The sequence below is a fragment of the Colossoma macropomum genome, unplaced genomic scaffold (genome assembly GCF_904425465.1).
Source record: "Colossoma macropomum unplaced genomic scaffold, Colossoma_macropomum, whole genome shotgun sequence".
NCBI lineage: Eukaryota > Metazoa > Chordata > Actinopteri > Characiformes > Serrasalmidae > Colossoma > Colossoma macropomum.
Genome location: NW_023494786.1, coordinates 30,405,995 through 30,428,661, shown reverse-complemented (window position 1 = coordinate 30,428,661; position 22,667 = coordinate 30,405,995). Strand labels below are relative to the sequence as shown.

At 40.5% G+C, this 22,667-nt stretch overlaps 2 protein-coding genes across 4 annotated transcripts in view; one reads left to right on the top strand and one right to left on the bottom strand.

Moving 5' to 3' along the window:
• Positions 1-770, top strand: part of frrs1a (ferric-chelate reductase 1a) — a 13,530-nt gene extending 12,760 nt beyond the window's left edge. The window contains exon 16 of the mRNA XM_036565299.1: positions 578-770. Within this exon, the coding sequence (XP_036421192.1) occupies positions 578-670 (93 nt within the window). The 3' untranslated portion in view covers positions 671-770. The remainder of the gene's footprint in view (positions 1-577) is intronic.
• si:ch211-153l6.6 lies at positions 752-22,667 on the bottom strand. 3 transcript variants are annotated; one of them, XM_036565301.1, is made up of 4 exons: positions 22,584-22,667; positions 4,501-7,106; positions 4,102-4,190; positions 752-1,738 (listed from the first exon to the last, which is right to left on the bottom strand). In XM_036565301.1, the coding sequence occupies exons 2-4, from the start codon at positions 5,969-5,971 to the stop codon at positions 1,646-1,648; spliced, it is 1,653 nt and encodes a 550-aa protein (XP_036421194.1). In that variant the 5' UTR covers positions 5,972-7,106; positions 22,584-22,667; the 3' UTR covers positions 752-1,645. The 3 variants fall into 3 exon arrangements, with proteins under 3 accessions (XP_036421194.1, XP_036421195.1, XP_036421193.1); XM_036565302.1 differs by lacking the exon at positions 22,584-22,667 and adding an exon at positions 16,416-16,623 and having other exon boundaries at positions 752-1,765; XM_036565300.1 differs by lacking the exon at positions 22,584-22,667 and adding an exon at positions 16,416-16,620.

The window sequence follows — 22,667 nt, the reverse complement described above, 5'->3', positions numbered from 1 at the left end:
CAGGAGAGGTAACTGCATAGCAATTCCCCGGCAACCACAAAGCAACATTCTAGCAAGCATCTTGATGTTTTGTTAAGTTAAAAATTCATCCAGCTTGCGAAATAATAATAATAATAATAATAATAATAATAATAATTTCGCCCCAAGATCTCCCCAAAGCAGTTGTAGTCTTTCAAAATTTACATCCACCTTCAACACATAATCAGAAGGGGTTTTTCATAGTTTTTAGACAGGAAAAGGATCACTGCAGCGTCTGTGTGAGAGGAGAGTAGGCGTGTTTACAACAGCTGTATCCATGGTTATGTTTTTCATTGTAGCTAGACTGCCCCTTTAAATCATTTAGTCTTTTTTTCACTCTGTATTTAATATAAATTTTATCTTTTATTTCAGTCTTTTTCATCTGTGCTGTGCTTGTTTTAGGCACTCTGTCAGACACTATGTAAACCTCTGTTAAAATGGTGCTATATAAATACAACATATTTATTATTTATTATAAATGTGAAAGCAGATCAGGCTGTAGGCCTACAGAGTATGTATAGAGGAGAAATGGCACTAACACACATCCTACTCTCCACAGGACACCAGGTTTAAAGTGATCATCCTTGCTGTTTTTGTTACTGGAAGCTTGCTGTTCTGTATCTCTCTCCTCTGCTCCATCAGTGCAATATGACCGACGTTTCTGGACTCACCGGTAACAACATTTCAGGACAAGGAAGGCTCAACGACTTATATGAGCAACAACACAAACCAGTTTCAGTAATTAATATCTCTTTATTTCAAGGATAAATGAATAGGCTGCATTGAAAATACTGTAAGGGGAAAAAAATCAAGTTCTGTATTAATGAACCATCTGCCACAAACCAAATAATAACGCATAATGAACATCTACATATACTCTTCTCCTATAATTATTTGCTGACAAGAATAATAAATGATGTCGTTACTGTATTTAGCAGGCAAGAATCATTGCTCAAAAACATCAACAGTTCAAAAAGTTCACAAAGCAAAACATTCAGTGCAAAAAAAGCGCAACCGTTATCGATATCTAATGGATCAACACCAAGGCTGAAAATAACTACAGTACTTGCATTGACAGTCTGGTAAACATTCACTGGTTTTGCTTTGTCTGTTCATCTGCATGTGTCTTAAATTAAACATCCGGCAGGCTCTGCTAGGACTACTTCTTTTCTGCATTCTACATCAGCTCAAATAAGGAATAAATCGAGAAGTCACTTGTGGAAATAACTCTATGTAAACCTATAACCTAAGGCTCAAAAATGACAGTTATTCAAAGAATTCATCTCATTAAATTCAAATAATAAAAATCATGTTTGGCATTGTTATTGTCTCGTCCTTTCTTTCTTTGTCCGTTTTAAAATACGACGTTATATTAGTCCCGTTATAAATTGTGCTTCATGTCATCCTACAAAATTTATCAAGGAGAAAATATAGTATGAAAATACCATAAACGCATTTGCCGTCATGTGACAGTACATCAAAATATGTAAAAAGATCAACGTCACGCCTTGACTTTTTAACGCTCACTTCAGAAGAATGACATCCAGCTGACAGACCAAACACTTAATTTAATGCTAAATAGCCGAATGCATATACCATATTTGCTTTGTGCGGTTAGCGCCATCCTTCAGTCCTTTTGATGATTGGCGAAGATCCCTGCTTCCCATCTCTGAACCAGGGCACTTTTCCGCCGGACTCCGGTGAAAGGTGCCTCGGGGAACTGAAGGGGAGAGTTTCACCTGTAAAACTGCATGCAGTTTCCAGTTTCAAGGTGAAATGTGCACAGTTTAATAGCGAGTCAACAGTGTTTGGGAACAGTAGGGGATACTGCATGGTGGTTGGGAGGCGATTTAAGGTCCAGACATTTAACACAGATTCACATTAAAATCAAAAGAATGTCCCAGAGTATGATATTATACAGTCCCTTCCGAAAGTACTCAACCTACTTAAAAGATCATGTGATGCATCCGGATCACAAATGACACTGATATTTTGTGCATATTTTATTTTAAAAGACTGACTCCTAAAATGAATTGTTACAGAAAATATTCTCTAAGAAAAATGACTAAAAAACCTAAAAAAATGCTGTTTGAATAAGAACTCCAGTACTTTGGAAGCTCCAACTTTAAGATAGAAAAGGACAGAAGTGGCTTACAAATGACCTCTGCTTGTGAATTTTTAAAAAACTTCCATTTCTGGATAAAAGACCCCCTAGACAAGGCCGTCCCTTAAAACTCAGCGTCAGAGCAAGAAAGGGACTCCAACAATCACCCTGAAGGAGCTACAGAGCTCCAGAGCTCAGTGGGTGAGACTGGAGTGAAGCTCCAGTCAATGATATCAAGAGCTCAGCATATATCTGGCCTATATGGTGGCTAAAAAGAAGCCATTATTATAAATAAAACACATCAGCACACATCTGGAATTTGCCAGAAATCATCAAGAGTGATCCAGCTAAGATGTGAGATAAGGTTTTGTGGTCAGATGAGGCAAACAACTTAGTTTTTCGGCCAAAATTCAAAACACTAGGCATGCAGACCTGACGTCCACAACTCAACAGAAACAGTCCCAGCTTTTCCTCAGCGAGGGCTGAGCATCTTGTTAAAACTGAAGGATGGATGGATGGTGCAAAACACAGGGAGACACTGCAATACAACCTGCTTCAGTCTGCTAAAAAATTAAAGCTTGGGAGAAAAGTTCAGCATTACAATAATCCCGGACACCAAAGGGCAAAGCATCTCAGGAGTGGTTGAACAACAAAGTGGTGAATGTTCTACAATGGCCAAGTCAAAGTATGTGCCACTATTTGAATACTGCAGTTCATAAGTGTCATCCGTCCAACCTGAACAACCTGGAGCAAATCTGCTGGGAATAAGGGGTGAAACTCTCTCTAAAACAGAGGGCAAAGCTGGTAGAAACTTGCCCCCACAGACTTAAAGCTGTGCTGGTCTGTAGAGGTTGAATACCTAAGTAAGCAGCATGTTTCAGTTTTTTGATTTTTTTTTTAAGAATTTTGACTCTGAAAATGTGTTTTAAGAGAACATTGGTTGCAATAAAATACTCTCTGAAACAATCTGTGTGTCAGTTGTAATCCAATCTGATGACTTTTAATGGGGTTGAATACTTTCGCAAGGCACTATACATGGTACACAGATCATGGGACTTACACAGGACTTACAAACACTGAATTATACAGATGCATCCAAATAACAGACATCAGAAGAACAAACTCAAAAATCTGTGAACAGCTGGGATCCTCATCTAATTAAAGGGATTGCATGCACATATTAGCAATCATAATTCAGTGAGTAGCATAAATTGCCACAGGCGAATGGGGTTTTAGACCCAGATGTTGAAATTTACAAGGAGGGAGGCTCCTACAGGTATGAAAAACATTTATCTAAAAAAAAAAGATAAATATATGACTGATAAATTAATGACAAGATATTGTTCTATTACTTAATTACTTACAATCACAAGTAATTATTTTTAGAAGAGTGGTTTAAAAATAATGTAAGACTTCTGGAAGCTGATAGCCGGCCGTCTGTAACTAGTCTACACTCTCAATTCTCTGTAACTGGAATATATTTGGCTTTTGTTAGAGTAAGTTGAGGAGCTCAGCAGATAGCTAATATGTTAACAGGCTCCTCCAATAATATTCACAGACAGGCTTTAATTTTAAGTCTTTACTGAAGGAATCATTCCTTTTCCTTCAGTAAAGACTTAAACTTGAGCAAGGGCTAAACTGGGTGTACTGGTAAACTGGGTGTACTGGTAATCACCAAGACTTAGACTGTCTGAATCTTGGTCTTTCTTGGGATGCTCTAGGGTACGCACAGGTGTGTACATGAAGCTATGGCCACCCTGACAAGTACCCTGCTTGATGTTGGGCTGGCGCAATTGGCCCTTATTCTGCTCTTCCATAAAGGTACAGGGTAGCATTAAAGGTACAGGGTAGCATTATGCTAGCCATGGTAATCAGACAACATTTTTTATCTGGTTTTTAGTGTGAATATAACTAAAGATAGTTAATTAACCAAACTGTTCACAGTGAGACACAAGAGAAACACATTAAATGTGAAATACCTTCTGATCGCAGGACAAAACGGAACGGTCCATTTTGCGTATCTTTGAAGGGGAGGAAGGGGAGGACTTGCATTTTGATGGTATCTCTCCTGCAAAAGGACAAATATAAAATAGTAAACATTTATTTACCTTTACCTGCCTCAGTTCTTCATAAATTGGCACACATTTTTGGCACACATTTTAAATATGAATCTGTTTGTTGGGCTGTAGGATAGTCACAAAAGGATAACTGCAATTACTTTGATGAACACTGTGCTTGTTAATGGTGGTTAATACATTTGTGCAATCCATGGCATAATTTGTTAGATTTTGTTGTATTTGTTTTAAGCCTCTCACTGATTTTAATGGAACTATCTAAGATTGTTCAAGACAGTCAAAGGGAAACACATTACTTTATACCTGGTCGGTCGTAGGTAAAACTTTCCAGCAAGCTGGGAGACACCAGGACAGTGTCGTACTTCTCTTTAGTGTACAACTGTGCCCTCTGTCTCCTGAACTCCTCATCTCTCTGCCTCACCACTTTGATCTCCTGGTCCACCAGAGACTGTGTGCTGTGTGACCTCAGTTTGAAGAAGGGATTATTATGGAAGGTGCTCTCTTGAGTCTCCTGGCATGCAGTGCTCAGGCAGAACTCTGATGCACTTCGGATGATGAGATTTGATGTTTCCAATATGATAACATTGCTCATGTCTGAGGGCCACTCATGGAAACTGCTTGTCCCTGGAGAGAGAAGACCCTTCCCCCTGTGCCTTGGGCTTGCGGAATAAGAATCTGGCTCGAGGATGATGACGTTGTTAGCCACCATCTCATGGTACGCTGGTTTTGATGATGGTGAAGCAGTGATGGATAAAGTTGGGGTTCTGGCGCTGGGCGATCTCTGTGACCTGCATCTGTCTTCAGGTGTATTAAACATCTTTCTTTTATCGTCTGGGTCTGATCTGCTTGCCAGCAAAGTGGTTGGTCTGGGTTTGCTTTCTACAGGTTCACCAGAAGATGATCTTGACAGGGCCCTCTCTCGTCTGAAAGATTCTTCTCGCTCCATAGTCTCACGTATCTCCCTCTCAACTGGAGTTTCTGGTTCGTCATAAGGAGACCTGTAGCTTGTGTCATCCAGCCCAGAGTCTTCTGAGCAAGGGCTAAACTGGGTGTACTGGTAATCACCAAGACTTAGACTGTCTGAATCTTGGTCTTTCTTGGGACGCTCTAGGGTACGCACAGGTGTGTACATGAAGCTATGGCCACCCTGACAAGTACCCTGCTTGATGTTGGGCTGGCGCAATTGGCCCTTATTCTGCTCTTCCATCTTCTTCCACTGCTGACGAGCCATCCTAAAGTCCAGATGTTCGGTACTGACATTCTCGCTCTTTGCCTCCTCAATCACGCAGTAGTCTTGTGGTAACTTCTTGTCAAGCTCAGAGGTTGAGGCAGACAAACGCTGCAGGCTGTGCTTTGCGTTTTGGTTGAGATCCTCCTCATCCTCTGGGATCTTCGTTAAACTTCGGTAGTGTATGGATCCCTCATACGAAAGGTCTTCCAGCTCACATTCTGTGGGACATTCTGGCTGTTCTAAGATATCGATGCTTTCTGTGGTTTCTTCCAGAAGTTCATCCTCATGTGTAGCATTACTTTCCAGTAGAATACTGCTGTCTTCCTCGTTTACATCTTCTTGGTTGTTTGGCTCCTCACTAACATCAGGTGGATCTGACCCAAGAATGCCATCATTATCATTCTCGTTTTCAACAGCAGGAGAAACCATGGACTTCCATTGCTCTTCTGCATCACTGTCTGATGAAACAATAGCCATCTCCACTTGCAGACAGTCACTCAGATCATCTCGGGTCATTATCGTGGCACGATTCTGTGGAGGCATCAGAAATGGCTAGTTCCTTGATTTGCTGCTCCAATACAGATTCTTGCTCTATTTTTGGACTTTCTTGTAGTTTGTGGTGCTCTGTCCCATCAAAAGCAGATAGGTTGTCTTCTTGCTCTGCTTTCAGACTTCCTTGTGGTTCTTGGTGCTCTGCCCCACTGGCATCAAAAGGGGACTGGGTGTCATCTTCTTGCTCTACTTTCAGACTTTCATGTGGTTCTTGGTGCTCTGCCACATTAGCATCAAAATCGGACTAGGTGTTGTCTTCTTGCTCTATTGTTGGACTGTCCTGTGGTTCTTGGTGTTCTTCTACATTTGCATCAACATTTAATGGGTTGTTGTCTTCTTGCTCTATTGTTGGACTGTCCTGTGGTTCTTGGTGTTCTTCTACATTTGCATCAACATTTAATGGGTTGTTGTCTTCTTGCTCTATTGTTGGACTGTCCTGTGGTTCTTGGTGTTCTTCCACATTTGCATCAACATTTAATGGGTTGTTGTCTTCTTGCTCTGTTGTTTGTTTGTCCAGCGGTTCCTGGGGCTCTGTCCCATTGGCATCAAAAGTGGATGTGTTGTTGTCTTCTTGGCCTGTTGTCAGACTTTCTTGCAGGTCTTGGTGCTCTGTTCCATTTGCATCCAATGTGGGTGGGTTGTCATCTTCTCCTTCTTCCACTGGCTGGTCTTGGGCATGGTGGTCTGTATCTGGCTCTGGAGATGGTGTGGATTCTCTGAGATTTGGCTCCTCTTTCTCAGTCTCCTTTACCATGATGTTGTCCTGCAGGTCTGCGCTTCTGTCGGTTTCCTCAGAGCTCACACAATCATTGGCTACCTCGTTGCTTTTTTGCTCGTCTGCGATGGCGGAGTTGATCTTTTCAGTATCTAGGCATTCGGGGAAATGTGCATCGAAGCAGCCTCTCTCATCTCTCCCATCCTCCTCACTCCGCTGGCATTTATCCTCTTCTGTGTCCCCCAGATCCATTTTATAGTCTTTTAGATCAGCCATTTCTGAAAGCTGGCTGGTCTCCATGGCGACAGCCTCGGAGAGGTATTCTTGCTCTTTTTGTTGCTGATTTAAAGAGTCTTTCCTGCCTTCATTTATTTCACTCCCATTTGGCCTTTTCACACCAGCTGTGGCTCTCTATGAAAGTAAGATTGAAAAGGATCTGCTTAGAATGAGGAAAACACACAAGTGGGAGAGACTTGCAACAACAACAACCGCATCACAGATCAACACATGCACTCCTTCTTGCTTTGATGTATGAGAGATGATTGATTAGAACTTGATGAGGGGTTAAGTAGGTGGACCAGCTGTTTCGGTGAAGGTAAACCATGTCACTTTAATTTCATCGAGCTGCACTGCTCGTCCTGCTGCAAGACATGAGAGGTGGGCGGACGTCTTTGATAGCGTAAATCACCATGAGACAGGTTTCAAACCGAGCATGGAATCTGTCTAAGTGGGCTGAGAATTCACATTAAAGGGAGTTTTATTGGCCTCAAAGCTAAACAGAGCTGAATGCTAAACACGTGACCACCAGAGGACATATGTGGATGTCAAAAATATTCCTGCAAAACCTCTTTTCAGATCAATGCTGCAATAGCAAAAAGTATATAGGAAGACAGGCAGCTCTGTCCACAGGACAATTGGAGTTCGCACTAAAACACTGCGTTAAAGCTTGGTGGAAATCTATGGTTTATATGTTGAATTTTTGAGGATTTGTCTTCTCTTCATATCTATTGTAATGAGGTTAGTTTGTGCAGTCTTTGTACTCCGCTCTTCTCTTTTATACTTCTCATTTAGACTCTTCCTTATTATAATGAAAGCAGGGATGGGAAACTCTGGTCTTGGGGGCAATTTTGCTGATTTCCCCACCCAGACACACCTGATTCATCGAATCAGTTAAATGCCAGGTTAAGGCAGATTGTTCGAGCAGCGAAATGTGCTGGACTCCTGGATGCTTCTTAGTGATCCTATGCAAAGGTGGGCGCACATGAAATATGCTCAAATGGGGTAAAGCAGTATTGCATTAGAGCTGAACTGGAAAGACTTCCAATTATTCCAACTGTGTTGTTTTTATCCTCTCTTTAATCGTCATTTCTATGTGGTTTGCAGTCTTATCTCGAGAGATTAATCTCCTGCCCCTTTGTTCAACCACCGAATGGACCTTCGTTATCACAAAAGCAGTTACCATAGCACTGTCCTATCAAAGCCTTTTTAAAATTTGTTCTGCTTTCGACCATGATAATGCTATATATATGTGTGAGGACTTTCCTTCCAAAATGCTGTATTTGTAACAACTTTGGATATATTTGGTTAACTGTAACAGCTGACTAATGGAAAACACATTTATATTTCTCTAATTAAGGTGGTATTATTCATGATATAGCACTTATATAATATAATATCTCAATATCCCAATATCACAAAAACTAAATAAAAGTGGTCTATGTTACGCTTTGCAACAAAACCTTTCATATATTGGATATAATAATAATAATAATAATAATAATAATAATAATAATAATATGCCCCATATGTATTAAATATATCGCTGCTGTCGGAAGAAAACCTCATATCTCCATTTTTGTCGTTTTTTCAGTTTTTGTCATAATTTGAAAATACCTGTTGTCCTTTACATTGTGTGTAAATTTCATGATGAATGGACCAAAAGAAACGGCCCTAAGTGACTTGGAAAAAATTCTGGTTCCATTGACTTACATTAAATGTAAAGTAGGTTTTTTCCTTCTCCTGTAAAGTTGCCATTTTGGCGATACATGGTTTTCTTCTGACAACAGCGATATGTAAGTACATATATGCTAAGTGAGTTTGGTTGATTTTCTAAGTGAAAATAAGTTACACAACCTCTACAGAGAACACACTTCTGCACATTTTAATGCACAATTACTGTTTATGGAATTAAACATAAAATGTGACCTGTGCAAAAGATATAACACATTTAATATGTTATGTTTTATTTTTTCTACTATGTTAAACTCAGCAGATAAATAGAAATTGTACACTAAAATTTGTTGAAAATTGCCATATTTGAGTTTGTTTACTGTAGAGAATGTGTTAACTCATTTTCACTTAGAAAATCAACAAAACAGGGCGGGACCGTGGCGCAGTGGGTAGCGCTGTCGCCTCACAGCAAAAATGGCCTGGGTTCAATTCCCACCCGGGGTCCTTTCTGTGTGGAGTTTGCCTGTTCTCCCTGTGTCTGCGTGCGTTTCCTCCCACAGTCCAAAAACATGCAGTCAGGCTGATTGGACATGCTAAATTGCCCCTAGGTGTGAGTGTGACTGTGTATGTCTGTCTGTCTGCCTGTCTGCCCTGCAATGGACTGGCGACCTGTCCAGAGTGTATCCTGCCTTCTGCCCAATGACAGCTGGGATAGGCTCCAGCACCCCACCCAGAAGGATAAGCGGTTTAGAAGATGTATGGTGTTTAAACTTTTGCATATGACTGTATATACCAGGGTAATATCCTGTCCTGTTTGTACAAACATGTACATGTAATACTTTACATAGTATTACTAGGGTTTGATTCCATGCCTGGGCAAGCATACAATGCAACACCAATAATGGCAATAATAATCCTTGGGCAAGACTCCTAACACTGTAACTGTGTCATTTTGTTATATAAGTTATGCATACAGGCCAACATCTATATATTTATAACTTATATACACACAGCACTTTTAGTGTACTAACATTTATACTATTACCTGCAGCTATACTCATTTAAATTTATTCACAATTCTATTGTATCAGCCCATATTTATTCATTTATCATTCTGCATATAAACTCTACACACTTATAAATGCTGGACCTTCAAAGGCTCTTTAGTGAAGAAAACGGTTCTATATAAAACCATGAACACTCAAAGGACCCTTTGCATGATTAAAGGGTTCTTCGCATTGCAAAAGTTCAGACTGGAGTAGAATGTGCTGTAGATGGTTCTATATAGAACCAAATAGCACCATATATATTTAGCACCAAAAAGGGTTCTTCTATTGTAACAAGTCTGACAATATAACAATAGAAGAACCCTTTTTGGTGCTATATAGAACCCTATATAGAACCCTAGACTATATATATCGCTGATGTCGTAACAAAACCTCAAATCTCCAAAATGATAAAGAAGGAAAAAATCCTAAAAAACCTTCTGTGCTTTTAATGTAAGTCAATGGAACCAGACTTTTTTCCAAGTCATTTTGGCCATTTCTGTTGGTTCATTCAGTTCATTCATTTCTGTTGGTTCATTTCAGTATCAGTATCTCTCTCTATCTCTCTCTCTCTCTCTCTCTCTATATATATATATATATATATATAGAGAGAGAGAGAGAGAGAGAGAGAGAAAGAGAGAGAGAGCGCATTTGGTTTAAACCTAACCATTAACCCCAAACCTAATCCTAATCCTCACCCTGGTCCCCTGGTCCTAAACCAAACCTTGGTACTAATCCTAAGTCTAACCTTAATGCTGTTGAGAAACAACTTTCATGACATTTTGTTAATAATTGAAAAAATGTAAACAATCTTTAGGGGACTATCACTTCATATACAGAGGGCCAGAATATTGTTTCTGCAGTGGAGCCTCTTAGTACATCAAGTATCTCTCAGCATAGGACCTGAAGATTATCAGACTCTGTTCTTCTCTTTTTGGTCTAAAATAAAATGATGAAGTTCCACGGTCAGAATCTGCTCTTTAACTCTGTAACACAGTAGTACCAACATTGCGCTTTTTCGCTCAAGAATATGTTTACTGAGTGTCAGTTCTTGGTGTCAAAATTCAGAAACAGTAAGAAATGGTTGCTTGGAAACACGATCTTCCCAGTGCATGTGAGGGGAATCCATCCAGCAGCCGCGCTTATTGCTAAAGAACACCAACTATTTGAATGTGCAGCCAGCAAATCGTTTTTGCTGATTTAGAGTGCCAGGCTCTGTCGAGCCACGGCTCGTTAATCCATCTCATCGGTTTTATGTGGGATAACTGTGAAAGAAAGGAAATCGGGGCACGAATAAAAATCTATTCACATTATTGGATCAAAAGGGCAGCATGTCCTCTTCTGCTTGACCGCTGATGATGCGTGACCATCAGTCACCTCAAATACTCCCTGTCTGTTTTGGAAATCGAGTTTGCTCAGTCAGTCTGTACAGCCTCCTCTCACCCAGAGCAAGGTGCTGGTGCGCGGACACCGCTGTGATGTCACCTGCTGTTACCCAATCACTGCTCCGTTGGTACTGAAATAGATTCACTCCTGTCTGCCTGTAAATGTGAAAATCCAGTTGAGATAATCTGGGTTCAAATCCCCAACATGACCTTCCTCTTACTTTTATTCTGAGGATAAATCTGCAGCTCAAGAGCAGGAAAGACCGTCAGAGAGAGGCAAAAGTCCCTTGTATCATGAAAAACCTCCTCACCTTTTCAAAGCTGCACTATGTAAGTTTTGGGGATTTGGAGACCCCTCTGGTGGAACTGTGTAATTGAGTGCAACATGCAGAAAAACATTTTCTACCATTTCTGCTAGCAAAAGGAGTCAGACGTATGACATTTGACTATAGCCGAATGATTTGGGGAAAAATATCTAATAAGTTTTGGGGAATTGACGACCTCTCTGGTGGGAATGTGTAATTACGTGGGTTGTGCTTCGGACCCTTCCCCGAGCGGATGATTGCGAGTGCATTGAAAGAGAATTCAAAGAGAACAAAGTCAAAACTTGGGTGAAGGACGTGTCTTCTGAGGATGTGAGCGATTTATCTACTATTGTCACTATTATTACACTGCCACTTTGTTTATTTATCTATCTGTCTATCTATAATGTTGATTTTGACATCATTTGAGACGTAACCATCGAGCTGGACCTTCTTTTTGAGCCTTTGCAGGTGACGTTAATGCATAAACATGTACGACGTAGTGTAAAAAACCTCCGACCCGACGCCTCTGACTTTTTAATAATTATTTCAGCTTTTACAGAGCAACTCACAGCAGCGCACACTCACTATATTTTAGGCTTTTATTTTTTACTCATGACTCAGTAATGCTGCTTATTTCAATTCTAACATAAAATCTTACTTAGTGCAGCTTTAAAAAAATATATGGTTCAGTCTCTAATTCATACAGTTCATATAGACGGAATCTAAGCTGCAAAAACAACCTGTTTTGAACTTGTTGCTTTTGTGATGCGTGAAATCCAACACATTTACATATATCCATCTATTTGGAGTACAGCAGTTTAGCCCCGCCCATTTAGGGTGAAATTTAGAGAAAAAATCTTTTTTTGGGGTCAGTGTGATTTATCCCAATTAAGTAAATAAAACTATGCAATGAATTGTGAGTTATTTTATAAATACTTATATTTTACATGTGCTTTAAACATTATATCAATCATTCTAAATTACTACCTGAACTGTCAGTTTGTTTACTGTCCAGCACTTTAGTATTTGCCTAAACTGTTTGCATCTTTAAATTGCTATGTAAATCCTACATGTTGCACTAGTGAGAACAGTGAGAAAGCTAGCTTTTTGCCATGTTGTTCTGGTATAAATACAGTTCAACTGAATTGAATTGGCCGAAATGATTCCTGTCAGCAACAAAAAACCTGTATAACCTAAACCACATGTGTCAGGCTCGAGTCCTCGCAGGCCAAAACACTGCAGACTTCAGCAAACAACCTCAATTAAACACACCCGATTCAGCTCATCAAATAATTAGCTAAGCATTCATGAACTGAATTCAGAGGATAAGATGAGGGTAAACGTTAATCTCTGCAGCACTTTGGCCCCAGAAGGTCCCCAGTTTGACATGCCTGACCTAAACCATATAATTCATAACTCAGTGTCCTATAATAGACAGCCAAGATATTAGGATACAGCCTTCTATTACAGCTCATTCTTTCTTGTTAATCTCACGTTGTATCACTATGTGTTTGTTGTGCTGAAACTGACTCTAATTAGCTCTCCTCCTTATGTATTTCACTAAATTTTGTGTTAAAACTTGTCTAAGAAATCAAATAAAATAAAAATAAATAACAAGAATTATTTCACCACATAATATAAACACTATATAAAGCACTTCCTCACCTCCACCCAAAAGGCATACAGACTGGCAGTCAGACTGTTTAGCAGCTCACTCTTAAAGAAAGGTGGTTCTTCAAGGGTTCTTTAGTAAAGGCAATGCCTCTATTTAGAACCATGAGTTCTACATAGAACCTTTTCGTGCTTAAATAGTTCTTTGCATGGTGGCATGGCTCCTCAGATTGATGGAGAATGTGTTGTATATGGTTCTATTATAGAACTTTTTTAATTGTTCTTTTTAGCACAAAAAGAGTTCTTCCATTGTAACAAGCCTGACATCGTAACAATAGAACAACCCTTTTTGGTGCTATATATGGTGCTAGATTGTTCTACGTAGAACTAAATAGCACCAAATATATTTAGCACCAAAAAGGGTTCTTCCATTGTAACAAGCCTGACTTCGTAACTATAGAAGAACCCTTTTTGGTGCTATATATGGTGCTAGATTGTTCTACGTAGAACTAAATAGCACCAAATATATTTAGCACCAAAAAGGGTTCTTCTATTGTAACAAGCCTGACTTTGTGACAATAGAAGAACCCTTTTTGGTGCTATATATGGTGCTAGATTGTTCTACGTAGAACTAAATAGCACTAAATATATTTAGCACCAAAAAGGGGTCTTCTATTGTAACAAGCTTGACATCATCACAATATCAGAACCCTTTTTAGGGCTATATAGAATCATTTACAAAAAAGCTCTATACAGAACCATATATAGCACATTTTCCATGAATATGAGGAACCAGTTCACAATTTAAGCATGAAATGGTTCTATATAGAACTCATGGTTCTATATAGAACGATTCTCTTTACTAAAAAAAGAAACATTTTATGTATCTATATGTTCTCCTTCACATAAAGCAGGAAAGTCTAAAAAATGACTGGATACTCTGAAAAGACAGTGCAGGCTGCCACACTGCTCATCAACTGAGGGGGCAGTTTGAGGAGGAGGACAATCAGGTGATGACATAGCCAGCACCAGCGGTACCTTGTGGGACTATGCAGGGAAATTTGGGGAGAAGAAAAATACAGTTATTAAAAGTAGCCTGTGGGCAGCAGTGAAGAACGCCTCATTTAAAAACAAGTCTTAAAGTAGATTTTAAATTAAACGTCTGAAAATGTCTTTTCACTATTAAAGATATTTATTCCATTCATTTTTCAAAAAATGTGTTCACAGTGGTGGTGATAGGAGCCAGATGTCCACCTCTAAAAGCTCCCTCATAGAAAGATATTATATTCAGCTGTCATGAATATGATGCCTGATGTCTGAGACATTGTTTTATGATTGATCTGAAATAAGATTTTGGCGTAAACCTTTTTCTTCAGTCTGTTCATGGCAGAGAGGTACATGGGTGATGTGAGGCAAAATAGTCCCCAAAGAAATTTTCCAGATGTTCCACTATTTTACCATCATCAACATTACATGTAAAGCTCAGAAGACTCGTGTAGGTTTACTGGTGGCTTTGGATAGTAAATAAAATGTCTATATTTGTGTTGTAGTCATGGTGACCCCTGGTTCCTATCACCACCACTGTAAAGAAATCTGAGCCTTTACGTTTCTCTACAATGAGCCATTTCACACCAATGGATGTAAATTTTGAACAATCAGTGTAATTCTCCTTTAAATTCTAACATTATTCCTACAGACCTGGTTTAAAAGAGTCATCATGTATATTAAACTACGTCAGAACAGTCCAACAGCCAACAGCAGTCCTGTGGCCTGAAACCGACTAATGATGAAGAGCGAGAGGATGGCAGAATAACAAACACACTGAAAAGGCGGTGCAAGGGAAACAGAGAGCAGTAAGTGGATCGAGATAAGAGAGCTGCTGAGCTGCATATACAGTTTCTCAAAGCAGGCATCAATGTTTGATTTTCAATCAATGTATTTGAATAAACCATAATACAGGCCAAACTGTGAAGCAATCCTTTTAAAGAAAATATGACAAAACAGTCTGCGGCAATCAAGGCTTAAAGAAGGGCTATAAAATACTGATGAACACTCCTACTTGTCTCATTCTTAAGGCTGCATTAATTATTTGGTGTGCATCAGTGATCGATACAGAAAACATTTAGGTTTTTGACTTCTTTTTGGGGAGGGGTTAGCCTATATTATTGTCATAATTTATTATATACAAATTATACATTTTCTTTCCTACTGTGGAGCTGCAAACATCACTAGCATCACTAATATATATTAACATAGTTTAGCTCATTTAGCTCCTGTTTGCAGCTCAAATGCCATATATAATAGAGACAGATGAATTTGGCTTCTTATTCACCAGCATCTTACTCAACTTTTCCACTCCACCTTAAATGCTGCAGTGTTCCACCGTAAAGTGGAGGCAGCTTAAGTTGGGTGTTTCTTGCCAGCATCTTATTCAAATGTTCCATTCCACCTTAAATGGTTCAGTATTCCACCTTAAAATGGAGACAGGTGAAGCTGGCTTCTTATTCTAATTTTCCCGCTCCACCTTAAATGGTGCAGCATTCCATCTTAAAATAGAGACAGGTGAAGTTGGCTTCTTATTCAATTTTCCAGCTCCACCTTAATTGGTGCAGCATTCCACCTAACAGTGGAGACAGCTGAAGCTGGCTTCTTACTCGCCGGCCTCTCATTTGATTTTTCTGCTCCACCTTAAATGGTGCAGTGTTCCACCTTAAAATGGAGACAGGTGAAGTTGGCTTCTAATTTAATTTTCCATTCCACCTTAAATGGTGCAGCATTCCACCTAACAGTGGAGACAGCTGAAGATGGCTTCTTACTCGCCGGCCTCTCATTTGATTTTTCTGCTCCACCTTAAATAGTGCAGTGTTCCACCTTAAATGGAGACAGCTTAAGTTGTCTTTTTACTCGCCAGCCTCTCATCTGAATGTTCTATTCCCCCTTAAATGGTGCAGAGTTCCACCTTAAAATAGAGACAGGTGAAGTTGGCTTCTTACTCTTCAGCTCCTCACTGGAATGTTCCGCTCCACCTTAAAACGCAGATAGCTCAAGTTGGCTTCTTTCTCGCTTCTTACCGTGTTGGAGTTTTCTGTACCTGTACCTGCTGCACCATTTAAGGTGGAACGGAAAATTCGAATAAGAAGCTGTTGAATAGGAAGCCGGTTTCAGTCTCATGGCATTTGCGCTGACACCGCTGCCCACTGCGAGCTCCACGGGGGGTAGTTAGGGTAGGGGGTTGCTGGAGAGAAGGGGGCAGCAAAAGCATGCTGTGGTCCAGCGCACGCGCGCCAATCCACCCCCTCCTCCTCCTCCTCCTCCCCCCCTTTCCCCCCGCGCATCATCTTTCGCATGCAATGCAGAGCTTTTTGCCCGAGCAGGCGTGATGATGGATGCACAAACAGCCTCAGCAGCATCGTTGGTACCTACCAGCAGCTTCAGGAATAGCAGCCAAACGGAGATCATCTCCAGCTTAGCGCCGCGCGCACATACTTGGACGAGACGGGCGGGCAGGGAGAACAACCAGGAGGCCACGCGCCGGGAGTAACTCATAGAGAGATGTTTTACTCAGGAGGTCCAGGCTGTGTCCTGCTCGCTGTCTGCCTATCGATCAGTCAGCGGCGGAGGGGCGTGAAGTGGAGCGGAGGGAATGGCTATTGGCAGGAGGGGCAGTGAGCCTGCGCGGGAAAATGTGCGGGATGGCCAGCAGGGGGCGCGCGATTTTAGTTTCGACACTCAGCATACCGTGGATTAAAGTCCACATATGACATTGGTGTCATAATTTATTTGTTCAGATTTTTGCATAACTTCTCTTAGTCCCTTACAATTTAACATATATGCAAATGAACTCTCTTCTGATTGGCTGTCCTGCGTTGTGCCTCATTCAAAAAGCAGACCAAGCTGAAACACTCTTTTACATATGTTCACCTGTTCAGTCTACAGCAGTTTAGCCCCGCCCACTCACACTGAAGTTATAAAGAGTGTTTCAGCTGTGTTACTGTGCATTTAAGATGATATATGCAAATTAACTCTCTTCTAATTGGCTGTCCTGTGTTGTGCCTCATTCAAAGAGCAGATGAGCTGAAACACTCTTTTACATATGTTTACCTGTCCAATCTACAGCAGTTTAGCCCCGCCCACTCATACTGAAGTTATAAAGAGTGTTTCAGCTGTGTTACTGTGTATTTAATGTGTACTCTGCATACTTTGTCAGCCCCCTTTTACCCAGTTCTTTAGTGGCCAGGACCCCCATGGACCCTCACAAAGCAAGTACTATTTGGATGGTGGATCATTCTCAGCACTGCAGTAACACTGACGTGGTGGTGGTGTGTTAGTGTGTGTTGTGCTGGTATGAGTGGATCAGACACAGCAGTGCTGCTGGAGTTTTTAAACACTGTGTCCACTCACTGTCCACTCTATTAGACACTCCTACCTTGTCAGTCCGCCTTGTAGATGTAAAGTCAGAGACGATAGCTCATCTGCTGCTGCACAGTTTGTGTTGGTCATCCTCTAGATCTTCATCAATGGTCACAGGACGCTGCCCACAGGACGCTGTTGGCTGGATATTTTTTGGTTGTTGGACTATTCTCAGTCCAGCAGTGACACTGAGGTGTTTAAAAACTCCAGCAGCACTGCTGTGTCTGATCCACTCAGACAAGCGCAACACACACTAACACACCACCACCATGTCAGTGGTACTGCAGTGCTGAGAATGATCCACCACCCAAATAGTACCTGCTCTGTGAGGGTCCATGGGGGTCCTGACACCAGCAAGGTGCAGCATCAGGGGTTTCTGAGCAGGACACATTAGGTAGGAAGGTTAAACAGTGGCTTTGGGATCATACAGAGGAAAGATCCGTGACATGAGCCAGTTAAAAAGTTCTGGCAGATGGACCGTGTCACCCTCTGGGTGCCTGCACTTTCAGCAGCAGCTATTGACCGCCTGCTTTTGCCCACACGTTTTTTTGTTTTAAGGTCGATTCTTTGACCAAGGTCATTTCCCCTGCCAGTGGCTCAGCTCACTCATAGTGTGGATCGCTTGACCAAGAGAGGATGTGCTAATATGGTTTTTGTGTGGATGCACACTAAAAAAAAGTGATGAAAAAGTTTTCACCAGGCCTGTGTACAGATATTTGTTGGGAGGTGTGGGGTGAGGGTGATACATGATATGAGAGATTTCTTGCCATCAAACTGGCTATCTAGCGTTTTCAAGGCAGTAGAGTTATCCACTATTCTATTAAACCGCTATCAAGCAAAGTCAGAAGAGTGGTTTACGACTGGAGCTGAAAGATCTGGGGAAATAAGTTTTGGGGATTTGGAGACCTCTCTGGTGGAAATGTGTAATTACACACAACACGCAGAAGAACATTTGGTAACGTGGGTTGTGCTTCAGACCCCTTCCCTGTGTGGATGAATCTGATGATTGCGAGCCATGAACCATGTTTAAATAAGAGATGTGTGAGTATAAAGAACCTTTAAAAGGTTTAAAGAACCTGAAAGGTTCTAGACCAAGTTAAAGCTTCCTTCTAAAAACTTTACATTGTGTGGAGGTTCTTAAAACCTTAAAACAGTTCTTCACACTCACATGTTTCATTTACAAAAATGGTTCTTTAAAGAACCACCTATTCAAAGGTTCTTTAGGGAACCAAAAGTGGTTCTTCTATGGCAGTGCACAAAGAATCCCTTTTTATTTTTAAGAGTGCACATAAACAATATTACACCAGCACAGAATGACAAAAGAGTGCTGTTGTAATATATTTTATTTATTTTATTCATCTAAAAGGGTTCTACATAGTACCAAAAAAAATTCATTGACCTGTAACAGTAGCAGAACCCTTTTTGGCTCTATAGCGAACCACTTTTAAAAAGGTTCTTTAAAGATCTATAGACAACATAGAGATTTTCCATCATAAAGAAGAACTGTTAATGCACTCAGAAGGTTCTTTGATTTGTCATAGGTCCCCATAGAACCAACTAAAGAAAAACCCTTGAAGAACCATTTTAGAGTGTAGAAATGATGTATGTCATTTGAATCAAGTCAATGAATACTTGTCAGTGTAGGCTTGAACAGTTCATGCACTGGTCACTCAAACTGACCTCTGAGCGTGGGTCACTTTAAAGGGAAAAAACACTTTGGGAGCGCAATCCTCTTCCGTACTTTACACATAAAGCCTGCTGAGCTTTAACTGTAACTCTGAATCCCTCAGGCTGGCAGAGACAAAACTCCACTAAGCATTGATTTTAGACCAAAGCTTCAGAGGACACGCAGGCACGCTCACTGGATTACAGCCAGCCTGCACAACTTTACCAAGAGACTCACAGCAAATCTACCGTCATGTGTTCTAACCACCAGTTCTAACACCACAAATACACAAACGAGCAAACGTACCATCACTGTCAGATGAAAACCCTGTAAAAGTTTACAAGCGCCAGCTGCCTTTGCACTGTGTAACCATTCTGCTTTGAATGGATCAATAGAAATGGACCAAAGTTACTTCAAATAAACGCTTGTTATGTTAACGTACATTAAATTTGAATGGGAATTGAGTTTTTCAAACACTCTGCATAATTCAGTGGTTGTGATTTAAACAAAGTCATTCAGAGTGTGATGTGAAATGGTTCATTGTGGAGAAACTAACCAGCTTTCTTTACAGTGGTGGTGATAGGAACCAGGGGTCATGATGTCTACAACACAAATATGGCTATTTTATTTACTATTCAAACCCACCAGTGAACCTATATGTATCTTCAGAGTTTTATATGTTGATGATGGTAAAATTGTGGTAGATCTGAAAAGATACGTTCTCTTTGGGGACTATTTTGCCTCACAACACCCTGCATACACGTCTCCACCACGAATGGATTTAGAAATACATTTAAGTCCAAAACCCTCTTGTATAACTATCATGCTACAGTGTCTCGGACATCAGGCGGTGTATTCATAACCATTTCACGTAATAGCTTTCTGTGAGGGAGCTTTTAGAGGTGGACGTCTGGTTCCTATCACCACCACTGTGAACAATTCTGTACACTCTCAGAAAAAAAAGGTGGTCACTGGGACAGTGCCCCTCTTGTCACTGGGGTGGTACCCTCCAGGGTACATCTCAGTACCTTTAGTCAGGGAACATAACTGAACCATAATCCACTGAAATGATATGTTCTAAGCTGTACTGACTCCACACACCCCGTCTCGCCTCCAGGCTTTTATTTTACTGTTCTGTTTTAAAACATTCGTTAGGAAAAGGTACAAATACGAACTTTTCACCTGGAAAAACTTATTTAAGGATCACAATCAGACCTTAAAACCATTGTTGTACCTTTGAGGGAACATTTACATTGTTTGTGCCTTGATGAATGAAAAATGTCCCAGCACAGAACCTTTATTTCTAACAGTGTAGAATGGAGCATTTCACACCAAACCACTCAGAACGACTCTGTTAATTCCACAGAAATGTGAAAAATCTTTAAGAATTCATTAAGAACATTTCTTTCTTCCACCTACAACGTTAACATTTGGAGCACGGAAGTCCTAAAGGGTCATGGATTCGCAATGTCATTTTAAGTTGTTTTCTCGAGATCTTGAGTTATTTATATCATCACCAAGACACAACGAATGTTGCCTTCTCAAGATCTCGAGATGTTTGTCCCATTGTAATGACATAACCAATGATATCTTGATAAAACAATGTCCGTTATGTTGTGATATTGATATTAAAATCAGAAGATCTCAAGAAAACATTTGTTTTTACCGTGATAATTACGTAAATGTCACAAGATCTTAAGAAAACAAATGAAAATAACTTGTTATAGAGATGTCGTTGAAGAGCCACCTTTGGCTCCCTAAAGAACCTTTAGGGGGTGCTTCTTTTTGGAGGTCCCTTTGTTGAACTATGCATTTTTTCCTTCAATAACGTCGATGGAATATATTTAGATGGAAATGTAGAAAGTGTGTGATTTACAAAACCTTACAAAACTTACAAAAACAGAAAAATCTTCATAGCTGAGTGAGCAAGTCAACATTTATGAAAGTGTTTTTGTTGTGTTTAAAAGCTATTGTTTATTTTAATGTGCTACTTTTTGTATTTTAAATGCTATTGTGTCAGTTGCACCGGATTATTTGATGTGAAGAAAGCTGCAGCTGTGCTGTCTATTTGATCTCAGTTTTGTTTTCACAGCAGGGGGTTCTCACCCCCCTCCTTTCACCCCTCATTGCTCACTAGCAGCTCAACACAGAGTCACAGAGAGACAACACTGTTCTAGTTAATCTGATAACAGAGTTACTCTCAGTCTAATCTCTACCTGCCAGACGTTCTGTCCTTGGTAATCTATTGTCCACAACAGATGCGGCAGGGATTTAAATGAAAGATGTTGGAATACTCATTTCATGAATCATCTACAGGAAGGTTCTTTATGGAACCAAAAGGGATCCTCAGCTTAAAAGAACTCTATTTAGCACCTTTATTTCTAAGGGTCTATTTAGTACCCATGAAGCCCTAATAAGGGCCTGGATGCTGTCGCATTAGCACTTAGAATTAGAGGGGAACTCCACTTGCTTTTCAAAATTTCTACATAATTAAATAGTTAAGATGTAAACAGAGTCATTCAGAGTGGTTTGGTGTGAAATGCTCTGTTCTAGAGAAACTTACAGAGTCAGAATTGTTCACAGTGGTGGTGAAAGGAACCAGACGTCCACCTCTAAAAGCTCCCTCACAGGAATCTATTACATGAAATGGTTATGAATTCACTGCCTGATGCCTGACACTTTATTTTAGGAAAGTTTCGTGCTTTTAGGCTATTATGTACATATGAAATAAAAATGGATATGAAATAAAATGTCTATATTTGTGTTGTAGTCATGGCGACCCCTGGTTCCTATCACCACCACTGTAAAGAAATCTGAGTCTCTGCAGTGAACCATTTCACACCTGACCACTCTAAATGACTCTCTTGAACCACTTTCAACCACTGAAATTAGCAGAATTCATGAAAATCAGTGGAATTCCCCTTTAAAGTTGTGAGTTTGTTGTGCCAGCATTCAGACAGAAGAGTTTTGCAGCAGTATGGAACATCTGGATCTAGATCAGCACTGAAAGAAAGTCAAATGTCAATGTGAATAAATTATATTACATTAACACAGTTTTGGCAATAACTGTGCTGCAAAAATTGCATTCATGTGGAAATGAAATAAGCCGATAGAGAGGCCGCTCTGTAGCGACCGCTCTCCCTGCTCGCTCTTCACTGACTCAAGCTGTGTTGCCTTTTTTTTCCTTTTTTTTTCTCACCATCATCCCACACGCTTGAGTCTAGATCAGTGTGCACAAACAGCAGGCTGGAAACGCACACCTACACACACTCTACCTTCTGTTTTTCTCTTCTCTTTCTCAGCTCCCTCCCACAGAAGCGCAACACTTGTGCAGTGCCGCCTCCAAACAGCTCTCCTGACCCCGACACCAAACTCCAGAGAAGGAGGAATAACACTGGAGCGCTTCTCTCTCTCTGTTTCTGAAGCTGATCAGTGACTCATCTCCAGCTGCTGAGACTCTACAGATGTGGAATGCAGGACTGTAACTACAAAAGCATCATTTTAGGTGTACTTACCGTCCCTGCAGGAAGATGGGAGTTTTTTGGCCGGATCAGACGGAGCCGCTTCTGTCTGCTGCTGTGTGAGTGAGTGAGTGAGTG